General features: G+C 38.2%; 1 protein-coding gene across 1 annotated transcript; it reads left to right on the top strand.

The window, feature by feature from the left end:
* The first annotated feature begins 2778 nt into the window (after positions 1 to 2778).
* Positions 2779 to 10996, top strand: LOC104464830 (sulfotransferase 6B1-like). Its single transcript, XM_010077670.1, has 6 exons — positions 2779 to 2923; positions 3734 to 3918; positions 4824 to 4950; positions 7416 to 7510; positions 8563 to 8749; positions 10878 to 10996. Exons 1-6 carry the CDS (start codon positions 2779 to 2781, stop codon positions 10994 to 10996), a joined length of 858 nt encoding a protein of 285 aa, XP_010075972.1.
* Positions 10997 to 11952: the final 956 nt, after the last annotated feature.

Here is an 11952-nt window from a genome sequence, read left to right as displayed (position 1 = left end):
TGCTAGCAAGTATCTGTGAAACCTGCTGGTAAAATGTGCACTCCATCTGTACTGATAGTAGGGACAGAGACCAGGACAAGGACAATCTGATGCTGGGAAAAGCTCCTCAGAGCCTCTGGCAGAGGCCTAGGCAATAGATACAGGAATCCTTCGGGATTAGCTTGCCATGCCCATGTTCATCTGGTTCAAAAAGCATCAGTGGTAGCCTACATCCATGGAGAAAGTTAAAGTTGGATGGAGGATTTGGTATGGCATTCTTTAAACTCGTGCTCTTTTTATATAATGTACTTATAATAATGTCCTTTTTATTCTAATGTAGTTAGAGTAATTTTTATAATAACTTTTTCCTGCAAGGCGCTGAATACTCTCTTTTTCCCTAAGTTGTTGCAGGGGTGGGCCCTGTTTTCCAAGTATAGGCAGCATTTGAGGAGGACCAATTTCAGTTTGATTCCCCTGGATTATCATTAAGCATGCTGGAAAGAGAAGCTAATATAAAAAGCAATTGAGATGAGTTAAGAGGATCGGAATTTTCTTTGCTACTGTATTGCTTCTGTTTTACACCTTGGCCATTTCATTTGTGAATGATTAATTAAGGTCTAAGTGATTAGATTAGGCAAATGTGCTGACTGAAAACATAATAGGAATGCTGGAAGCAATGAAAGGGAAAAGCCATTGTAAATATCAACGCAATTTGCAATAAGGTTATTTTTCCTTGGTCAAGGTAATACAGTTTTATTAGCTTGTGCTAAATGCATATGGCTGAAACGATGACTGCAAAATAAACCTTAGAAATCTCTGTATTCAGACTAATACAGATATTCAGAATAACACAGAAACAGGTGTCTTTATTTCTCCAAACATACTTTGTATACCTGAAGTAACCAAAGTGAAACCTGTTGACAGAGGACAGATTTTTAAGGATTTACACCTCGAGATATGGAGCAATGGCTTACGTCTTCAGATTGAAGAAAAACATCAAGCTCCTCACCACTGAGAGATCCCCCAACTCCTATCTGTGCATCAGTATCTGTGTTTCTTGTACCCTCACTGGCTCACTTGATTACCTCTTGGAAAGGCTACCCCATCTCCTCTCACCCCTGGTGATAGGGAACATCTCTCCACAGCATAATCTCCATGAGTTTTGGCCCCTACCTGGCCCTGCATAACAGGAACTTGGAGTTTACTGATGGCGCAGGGCACATTTTGCAGGCGATAGCTGTTTATGGGCAACTTTATGGGCAACACAGGTGAGAAGATCTAGGCTTGCTGACTTGACTTCTCTTTAACTGGTAGGCTAGCAACTCTGCAAAGAAAGAAAGTTGGGGGGAGGAATCAATCTTACTATTCTGGCTTTTCTGGAGATTGAATTAGAAAGCAAGTAGAGAAGCTGGTAAGTGTCCATACTCCTTGTGAGTAATCTTGACTGCTCAGGTAATTCTTGGAAGAGCATCACTAATCATTAACTTCTTACCATGGGTCATGGGAGGTCAATTCGGCAGTCAGCTCTCATGACGCAACCTAAGTTATCATAAATAATAAAACAAGAACTGGGACCTTGAAAAACTTGGGGAATTCCTGAAGGACTGCTTTATTTTAAAACAAGATTTACATGCAAGTTCTCAAGTTGAGTTGAAGACATTGAAGGGCCTCAGCTGAATATATTGTAGGAGGTTTTCAACAGGAATAGTGAAACCCACTGGATGTTTGAGGAAAAGAATATAAAAAATAGCAAATTAATTTTTGGCCATTGAAAGATAAATTAAAAATATTAAGCATTCCAAAATGTTTTGGTTCAAAACTGAGCTATTTATTTTACTGTGATGCATGCACATTGCTTAAGGTCACTCCAAACAAAAGTGGAGCTTTCAGTTTGAAAAACATTAATGATGATTTCCACAGATGCAATTTTTTTTCAAAAAACCCCCATTTCAAAACAGGTAATTAATTGAGAACTGCCACTTTCCTTCAAGCAACTTTTATTTTGATGAATACACATACTCTGCAAAAAGATTTTAAGATCTTCACCCACTTCTAGTCATGAAATGTGCAGGATTCAAACCAATATTAAGTATCAATTTTAAATTTGTGATTTCTATTGTCTGTACTCCTCTTAGGGAGACAAATGACAGCTTAAAAAAATGATTGTGCCTCTAAATGCCTCTGTTTTTAAGATGCCTCAGGCTGAAATTCTAAAATGTTCAAAAACTAGCTCCTTAACATCACAAAATTCAAGCACTTGGAATCAATTTACACTTTTGAAAACTGTTACACTGTTGTATATTTGGTAAAACAAAACCAAAAATATTTCACTCACATAAAATAAGACATTTTGTTTGTATTCATAAAAGTATTTTAAGATGCAGCCTTTTCCTTGGAAGCTAAAACAGCTTCCAACAGAGTACAACTTATAGAATAATCATATTAAGCATATTTTAAGGCAACGTATAAAGTTCATTCTTGTAATTTGCCACAACTAATATATTTTGACTATTACCTCATTACTTTATCTGGATTGCTAATAAATTACATGCATTTTTCATGACTCTGCATTTCAGTTATTTATCAAGTTACCTCTAATATTTCAGTTGCCTTTATCAATTACCTGGAAAAATCAATATCTGGTAGGACTCTGTGGCGTGTGGCAAAGTATATAAGCATGACGTTTGTATTGCTCAGTTTCAATTTGTCACTTCAAACCATCTGACTTAGAAGTGACTCTTAAATCCTCTTGTAATTTCACTGTTATCTGATTTGCAGGAATCCAAGACTTAAGCAACCATGTCCAACCCCAGTGAGGCAGAACTCATTCACACGTTTAAGGGGATTCCCTTTACCACCAGGTCTTCTCCAGAACTTTTAAAAGCCTTGGATACTTTTGACGCCAGAGAAGATGACGTACTTTTGGTTTCCTATCCCAAATCTGGTAAGTTCTACTTTTAGATGTTAATTGCAAAAAATCTCAGTTGTTTGTTTCATGTTCTCTGGTTAAACTAGTTGAGAAATGTCTGTGTACAAGAAATAGGGAAGGATGCTTGAGTATGTGAATATATTATTCTGTCAGTAACTGTTCAATTTACAAAAAAAAAAAAAGGTTATTTATCTACATTTTGATTCTTTACTTGAAAATAATCTCAGGCGTTTTCATATTGGAAAGCAAAAAAATATTTGTTTCTTGTAAGCAAAATCTATACTTGCAGGATTTTCCTGAGGACTTTCTACATTCAATTATGAGCAAGTCAAAAGTTGTATTAAGTTATTTGTAAGGCTCTTAGCTGTAGATTATTCATTTCTTATTCCCTCTCCCCCTGCCTCACTTGCACACAGAAGCACACACCAAAGAGTAAACTCAATAGTCCTTTCCAAATATACAGACTCAACATTGTAGAAGGAAAAAAAAAAACCCAAACAGTTTATTCTAAAATAAATTATCAAAATAATATAATTACCTCTCAGCTGACAAGCAGTTTGTCTAATGAGATTGCTTTGGTACCAATATTAACACTTCTCAAAGAGTTACTTTGTACTTCAGCTATATCCCAGTATTTTTTCCAGTACCTATACATCGGGAGCCAACGGGATTATTCAGTTATGTAAAGTTCCTTGAATCTGGGGGATTAGAAGCATTATTTGTGCACTAGCAAGCTGTTTCCACAAGCAAAATGCATGTTCCACATATTTCTCATTAACAAATCTTTTTTTCCTTTCTTTTTTCCTTAAAATTACTTTTCTGCAGGCACTCACTGGCTTGCAGGAGTTATAACAAAGCTTTACAATACTCAAGTTACACTAACATCTCCCATTGAATTTGGAGATATTTCCAAACTGGAGGAACTGAATAAACTCTCAACAAAGAGAATCATCCCAACACACTTAGACTACAACATGTTACCTACAAATTTTAAGAATAAAAAATGCAAGGTAAGGCAAAAAGATATTAAAGCAGTAAGATATGTTAAGTGACTGTTAGGAATCTTGTTGCTTGTCTTGTTGCTTTTGTCTTGTTGCTCCTTATAGTTTTTAAATTATTTACAGTTTCCAGAAGTGGTTTGCTGTGAATTTTGGAGACAGAGCTGACCAGCAGTCGAAGGCAGCATGAACAGAGCCTTGGGATAGCATTTCAGTTCTTCTCCTGCTCCACAGCTCCCACGGAGTGATTTGTATACCAGGCACCACACAAAATACATCAACATCTTTCTATCAGAAATACATTATTATTCATGGGGGCTGTTCTCACGGCCCCATTTCCTATTGGCTGGAGCACTGGCTTAGAAAATAGTTATCCTGGGTACTTACAGGCTGTTCTCGAGGTGAAAGTATTCTGCTCCTCCTACTGAATCTTTCTGAAGACCCAAAGAGACATTGGGCAAACAGAGGAGAACTGAAATGTGGGAGACGCATCCAGATCACTCTTTTGGATTCCTCCCGTGCTAGTGTGGGAGGTCTTAGGAAAATTAGCTCTGGGTGTCAGACTTTAGTTTAAGTTTAGAATTTCAGGATTACTCAGATCCAGACTTTTTGGATAAGGCTATTTTGAACAAAAGGCCAATATTTATGTTTTGCAGCTGTCCTGTGAATGTTAATTAGTAAATGATCTTATATATTAGATCTATGAGATAGTACACAGACTCATTTTTACTATGAACACAGCAGCTTTCATAAAACATAAACATTACTCAGCTGTAGCAAACACACCTCTGTCCACATGGAATTGTTTACTAACCACTACTGACAATTTCATTCACCACTGCTACATTTATGCACAGAGCTCCTCTAAAATAAAGGAAGGATATTATCATTAATAACCATATCGTCTTTATTTACAGATGATTTACATCAGCAGAAATCCAAAAGATATCGCAGTTTCCATGTATCATTACTACAGAGATAACCCAAACCTTCCCACTATAGACACCTGGCCAGCTTTCTTTGACTTGTTCTTAAAAGGAGATGGTAAGGATAAATGTTATGTTTTTTCCTTGCTGTTTACATTAGCTTATTATGCACAGAAAGAGTTAAGGAATGTGAACTGTGTGAGAACACCTTATTGCACTCCTTATTCATATGGCTTGAGTCGGGGTTTTTTTCACCATAAATTCTAATGCCAAGCTAAATGAGAGCAAATAATAGGATGCTATCTTCAGCCCTGCAAGGAGACATTTTGATAAGCGGCTGCATTATTTCAGCACAACTGCTCTTTGCAGGTTTTTGCTGTTCTTTGACATATCTGTTAAAAAACACATTGTCACTGACAAGTTACTGATTTCGTTCCTTCCCACAAACACTCTGAAACCCTTGACAATTTGTTGATTCTTATGCAGATTTGCCTGTGTTAGAACACTTCCAACCTTGTCTTGCAAACGACAATAACAGGCTGCTTCCCACCAAGAATTCATGTTTAAACTTTGATAGCAGAGGTATGCGCATACAGCTCCTCCCAAGCAGATGTAAGGGCAGCTGGGCTCACCGCAGCCAGCTCCTGTCTTCGGTGAGCAGGCTGGTGGGGCAGGCGCTCTGTTTGAAGGTGCTCAGCCAGCTCTACATGGCTCACTGCCATGTCAAAGTGCAGGCAATGGGCCACACGGGGAGACCATCCCCAGGCTGCACTGGGAGCTATGCTTGCAGATGTAGTGCCTTATGCAATCTTGAAGACAACTTTGGGTGTCTCTTCCAAGGGAGTCTAGATGCTTCCATAAAGCCCTCCTACACACGCTCTGCCTGATGTGTTCTCTTAGTAGTGGGGTCCAAAGACCAAGGACAGGAGTGAGATTTTTATGAGTGGCAGTAGTGGCATAGAAGCTGACAACAGGACCATGTTCCAGGTATCCACTCCCATTTTAAGTGTTTTATTGCTCCTTTCAGGACTTGTCTTCCAGCTATACAACCATAATGACGATAAAACAACAATGATAGCTCAGCTTGAAAACTTTGAAGGAAAAGTGCCATTGCAGCATCAAAGGTCCAGAAGTCAATTTGTCTACGGATTTGTGCGGGCTTTGTCTCAGATCTTGTGTTCCTAGTTCAGACCAGCCCTAGGCCATGTACTCCAGTGCTTTGCAGGATCTTGGCTTGTTTCATACCAACTCTGAACATCCAGTAGTGAAAAAAATAAAATAGGATTATATTAAATTTTAAAAACATCATCTCCCATTTATCTGTAAATTAGTAGCCTCCTTCTATTTTTTGTGTGCTTATGCAAGGCACAAAAAGACAACTATGTAGGTTACAACAGAAATTGATGTAAGAGGTGATACTGAGAGAGAGTTTGTCATTTTTGCTCCTACTAGAAACATATAAAGGTCGTGCTGCTTGATTCAGATCCTGTAAGACTCTTGCAGAGTTAATCTCAGTTCAGAACAAGCACGAGGACACACAGGGACAACTGTGATGCTGTCCCTGGAGTTTCTGAGGCTGTATGCTGTACCCCTGAAGCCAACAGGGCTATTCTATGTTATTGTTGGCCACATCCCCAGTGTGGTTGACCAGGAAAGCAGGGTTTAATTGCACACTGTGGAGCACACGTGCCTTGCGGTTAGACAGCATTTTATGTGCAGGAGATGGCTACAGACTGGAGCATTCAGCAAAATACTTAACTACAACTCAAAGTTTGCAATCAAAATGATGTCCATTACAATATTATACTTTTCTGGTGGTGGTTATAAAGCAAAGTCACAGTTCTGGAGAGTGCTGGCTGTGATTGCTGTCCAGGCCTTTTCTCTTTGCCCTACAAGAGGCTCTCAACTTGGCTTTCAGTGCAGTCCATCTTTTCTTTCAACCAGAAGGGTCAGAATTTTGTTTTTAAAAGAAAGCTGAAATTTAGCTGTCCTCCCATGGTTCAGCAAAAGGAGCATTCAGACAAAACAAGTACCATGAATCAACTATAAAACTCTAAGTTATCTATGTCATTGGCTGAATGATGTATTTGCATAACTTCTTTATATAATTCTTCTTTGATGTTTAAAAATAATACAGATTCCCCTCTGCTGGGACAAAATAGAGCTAACAACAGTGTGATCCATTTAACAGACTCCTTATTTAATTTCCTAGCGAAGTGATCATATTTCTAGTTGTGACCACAGACATGCAGACATTTGCTAAGATGTGCAGATCTTGTTAGGCCAACACATTTTCCTTCATTATTGGCCTTTCCTTAGATTTGGAGCCCGTTTCCACTACAGAATCATATCTCAGAATACTATCTGCATCTCTGATATGAAAATGAATTCCAATAAGAATGGTAACCTCTTTGGATTGTAAGTTTGAGTCACTACAAAAAAGAATTGAATCTGGTTTAGGGGAACATAGGGTACATATTATGAAGGGATCATTCACCTAAATGTGTGAGGTACCATCAGAGTTATTTATGAATAAATAAATAAAGTTTCTGTGAATCTCTTTTACCTGGGTTTTCTTTTCAGTTGTCTGCGGATCCTGGTTTGATCATTTCCTAAGTTGGGAAGAACATGAAAATGACAAAAACATCCTTTTTTTGTTCTATGAAGACATGAAGAAGGTAAATATGCTCTCTGCCCTTATTTCAGAATGCATTACTTGTAAATTAACATCATTAAAATATCAAAGAGCAAATTATAATGAAAAAGAAGGAGGAAAATGTGAATGTATGTCTTTGGACATATTTTGTATTTGCATAGAACTTTATATTAGTGAACTAATTCTGACAGCACAAGTTATATAAATATCAAATCCTATGAGAGCTGCACTTCATAGATGCAGGAGTGGGACACATCGTACATGATTTTCCCCAGGCTACAGGAAGAATTTTAAGTTCCTCCTTCTTGGTCCAATGGAAAGACTAACCAAGGACATCTGTTGAGGGCTACACATTAACCTGCTGTGCCTGCCATTTCAGGGGAAATTTTTCAAAATTTGATGTAAGACAATAGAACTACTCACGGTCAGTGGGATTTGTGCTCCCAATAAACAATAAAATTAGAGGCTGGGGGAGGGTAGGAAAAAAGTTTTGATGAAATTAAATCATTATGCAGAAACTGTTTTGCTATTCTTAAAAAAAAAGTCAAATACCAACACACTTTATCTTTCAGAGAATGAATTTCTAGGTGAATAGAAAACACTCTCTAGTGTTTCCATTAAAATAGTTTTGTCCATTTTTTTGAAAAAAAAAAAAAATCCACTCTGAGGAACAACCATTTAGGATCCTGAGTCACTTGTTGGATCTCTGAATGTAGCACCTCCAATGAAATAAACCACTTATACAGAAACTGAGCTTTGAGTATTTCTCTATTCCCAGTGAAATAATTCTGAGAGACAGGAGAATACTTTACCTGAACTGGGAGTAAAATTGCCAATGTAACTGTATTTGTTATCACATACTCAGCATTTACTAATTTCTGTGAGTGTGGGTAAGAGGGGAATCGGGTTTACTGTAACTGTAATTTACACAGTCCAATGACATGTTTAGCTTTGCTTGAAAGCAAATAAGTGTGTAATAAACTTGATATGTAATGAAAAGGATCATTTTCATATAAACTAAAAGCCTAATAATCAGCTCAGAAATATAAAAGCTTTCTTTTTCTTGTACCTCAGGATCTTCCTAAGACTGTAAAGGAAATTAGTTTGTTCCTGGGTTTAAACATCAGTGACAATGATATCCAAGACATCTGCATGAAGTCCTCATTCTCAGAGATGAAAAGTGACACAGAGAAGGAGAACAGTGATCCCAGTCACACCGTTTGTGCACTGACATCCAACAGGAAGCTGATTTTCCGAAAAGGTAAATTCCCTGGGCCGGGCTTAACACAGCAGAATGAGTGGGAATCCAGCCAGAGGCAGCAGTCCAGGTCTTTCCTGAACTGTAGCGATGCCCTGGGTCAGCCCTGGGAAGCAGTGACAGGATCCTTCAGTTTGAAGCCATCTTACAAATAATTTTCTTTCTAAGTCCTCTGGTTGCAAATGCAGACTTATACTAGAGAAGCACGGAGGATCCTGAACAAGTCTGCCTAATACTGCTCTGTGGGAGCTTTTGAGCTAAAAGGAAAGATTCATGAAGCATTACTCTTTATCTGTCATTTTTTATCTAAAAGTTGACCACATCAGTCTTTTACAACATGCCCCCTCGTGAAGGTCAACTAGTTTACTAGAATGAGAAAGAGTGAGACACATTTGTTCTGAAGGAGACTGCTCATAGCCTTTATCCTCTGTACCAACTCTTATCTTATTGTAATGTTCCTGAAAAAGGAATATGCTGACAATGACAACAGAAGAATGGATGACTCAGTCACCTGATGGCCTCCTAGGCAGTCTTCAGACCTTGGCCAAGCTGGAATCTGCGGTAAAATCTTCAAGAATGCTTAGCTCAGATGTGACTTTAAACTAGCTGCAGGAGCTGTTTTCTTGCTCCTGACGTTTCAGAAGCTCCCTCGGATTTGGATAAGTAAATCAAAACCATCATGTTTAGATGGTTTTTGATTATTTTTACTTATCTAATTTTTGAACAATAATTGATAGTTTAAAACTAAGAGTTGTTTCAATTAATAAATAGGGAAATGGTACATTTTGCTAAATCAGAATGCTTTTACAAATGAGCTGAAGCAAATGCTAAAATACAATCTGTCTGTAAAAAAACAACCAGGAAAAAACCTCAGATATACTTTTCTAAGTCAGTGAACTTCGAAAAAGATATGTCAAAAAATTTGAAAAATCACAACAGTTTCACTTCCAAGTAGTTCCTATGCAAATTTCAGAGTTTTAGCTAGTTTCAGACAGTTAACAGAAGATTTATCTGTATATATTATTCCTCAGGCACTCTTTTCTTGTCTTTGCTGTTTGGAATGCTATTTTAGTCAGCAGTTTTGGGATGCAGGGTCTTTAGAGGAAGCACAGGAGGGAAAACTGTAAGCATAGTCTCATTAAAATATGTCAGTTTAAAAAACAATTTCCTGTTTACTCAAATCGGAAAACAGTTGAAACACTTTACTGAACACGAGTGTGCATGGTCACCCAGAAGTAGTTAACTGCCCACTTAAGTAGTGGGACATCCCACCTGTAGAAAGCCCTGGAGATTAGGAGCAGGTGTGAGGGCAGGATTCATCTATCAGGTCACTCTGGGCTCCTTTTTTAGGAGTCTTCTTTAGTCAATGGAGACATATGGCTGCTTTTGGGGCACCATCCATTTGATGAGTTTCAGATGTTGACCAGGCTGAGATGGGTTTCAGCCAAGAAGTAACCATCTCCTCTGCTGACTGTGAAAGAGCCCAGGTGTGGCAGGATGCATCTCTGCTGAGACAGCCAAGAGCTCTAATATCACCTAGGAAACCTGATGCTCTTCATGTACAACACTTGGTGTTGTTGGCACTAGAGAAGTCTGAAGCTGAGGGTTTAACAACCTTTATAGATGATGATCCAGCTGCTTCCATCAGAGTCTCACCACATCAATAAAACAATTACTCATGACCAGGACCCACTGCAGAGACTATGGTTAATAGTATACTAATCATTTGTGCCAACTGCAACATTAACAAAACCGGGCTGCCTTTAAATCATTCTCTGTACTATATATTAATAGAATAATAGAATCATAGGATCATAGAATGGTTTGGGTTGGAAGGGATCTTAAAGATCATTGAGTTCCAACCCCCCTGCCATGGGCAGGGACACCTCCCACTAGAGCAGGGACACCCTCCACCAGAGCAGGTTGATCAAAGCCTCATCCAGCCTGGCCTTGAACACCTCCAGGGATGGGGCATCCACAGCTTCCCTAGGCAACCTGTTCCAGTGCCTCACCACCCTCACAGTAAAAAATGTCTTCCTAATATCTAGTCTAATATCTGGTATAATAGCTAGTATTGTTCCTAATATCTAATATAGCTAGCCTCACTGTTGTTCTCCTCCTGCTCTCCTAGGCACTGTTGGTGATTGGAAGAACCATTTCACTCCAAAACAGAATCGAAGGTTTGAGGAGATATTTAATGAGAAAATGAAACTCAGCAAAATGGCAAAAAGTCTCATCTATGAATTTTGACTCCATGTGAAGAACAATACCCGGTTAGCAACAAACACAGACAGAGCAATCAATGGGAAATTCTGAATGGGGGCTCCCATTCAGTTTCTAGCCCTCCCAATAGACAGAACTGTAAACAGGAGATCTTGAGGATAGGAAAATTCCGACACAATGCCAGAGCTGAACTCAGTTTTCAGCTGGCAGATGTATATGGTTTTACAGAGCCAGGTATCAGACCCATTTTTCTACAACCAAATCTACTTTATTTATTTTTTGTTCTAGGGGGATACAAAGAGGAACTTCTTAGATCTGGTTGAGGAATTTTATCCAAGATGTTAAGAAAAAAAAACAAAATCAAAACCAAAAACAATAACGATCTGAATATATTAAAAGTCTAAAAACACATCATAAGAAAATCAACAAAGATTTTACCCCAGACTCGCTCCCTCCCTGATCTACAATGATTTGGAAAGTGCCTATCTTATTCGGACTTTGTTATTGATACTGAAGCTGAAAACTGCAGCTGTACATTTGAAGATCTGAAGTGATGTTTGTTTCTAAAATGTCTTTTTTTTTTTTTTCTTACAATATGTAGTTCTTTGATGTAACTTATTTCTGGGTTAGGTACTGTATAGTGTTTGTGGTTTTGAAGCAACTGACACAAATTAATGTAAATTTCTGCACCATATATTGGGGAACTATAAACATGGGGTTTTTTTCACTTGACTTTCTTCCTGCAAAATGCTTGTTTCCAGTGTTTTGATGAGAACCATTTTGCTTCACAGTCCTTGTGCAATAGAACTGAACAGTTCCACTGTGGTAAACAAACTGCTGCTCAGAGACAGTTTAGTCTGAGCACGACTTATTTATTTACCCTGCCCTGATAAGACAGATTTTCGAAGAATCAGCTGTCTGTGTTCACATTCGAAGGACTGTTCTAGGAACTCAGTGAAGATTTTTCTTCTAATTTATTTTGT

The sequence above is a fragment of the Pterocles gutturalis genome, unplaced genomic scaffold, assembly GCF_000699245.1.
Source record: "Pterocles gutturalis isolate BGI_N339 unplaced genomic scaffold, ASM69924v1 scaffold6258, whole genome shotgun sequence".
Classification (NCBI taxonomy): domain Eukaryota; kingdom Metazoa; phylum Chordata; class Aves; order Pterocliformes; family Pteroclidae; genus Pterocles; species Pterocles gutturalis.
The sequence above is the reverse complement of the archived record's forward strand: the minus strand, read 5'-3'. Positions and strand labels throughout refer to the sequence as shown.

Excerpts from the sequence above, each read along its gene's own strand:
- LOC104464830 (XM_010077670.1), top strand. The coding sequence starts at position 2,779 with ATGTCCAACCCCAGTGAGGCAGAACTCATTCACACGTTTAAGGGGATT. Across the intron at positions 2,924-3,733 it reads GGTTTCCTATCCCAAATCTG|GCACTCACTGGCTTGCAGGA; the intron begins GTAAGTTCTACT and ends ACTTTTCTGCAG. Across the intron at positions 8,750-10,877 it reads GAAGCTGATTTTCCGAAAAG|GCACTGTTGGTGATTGGAAG; the intron begins GTAAATTCCCTG and ends CTGCTCTCCTAG.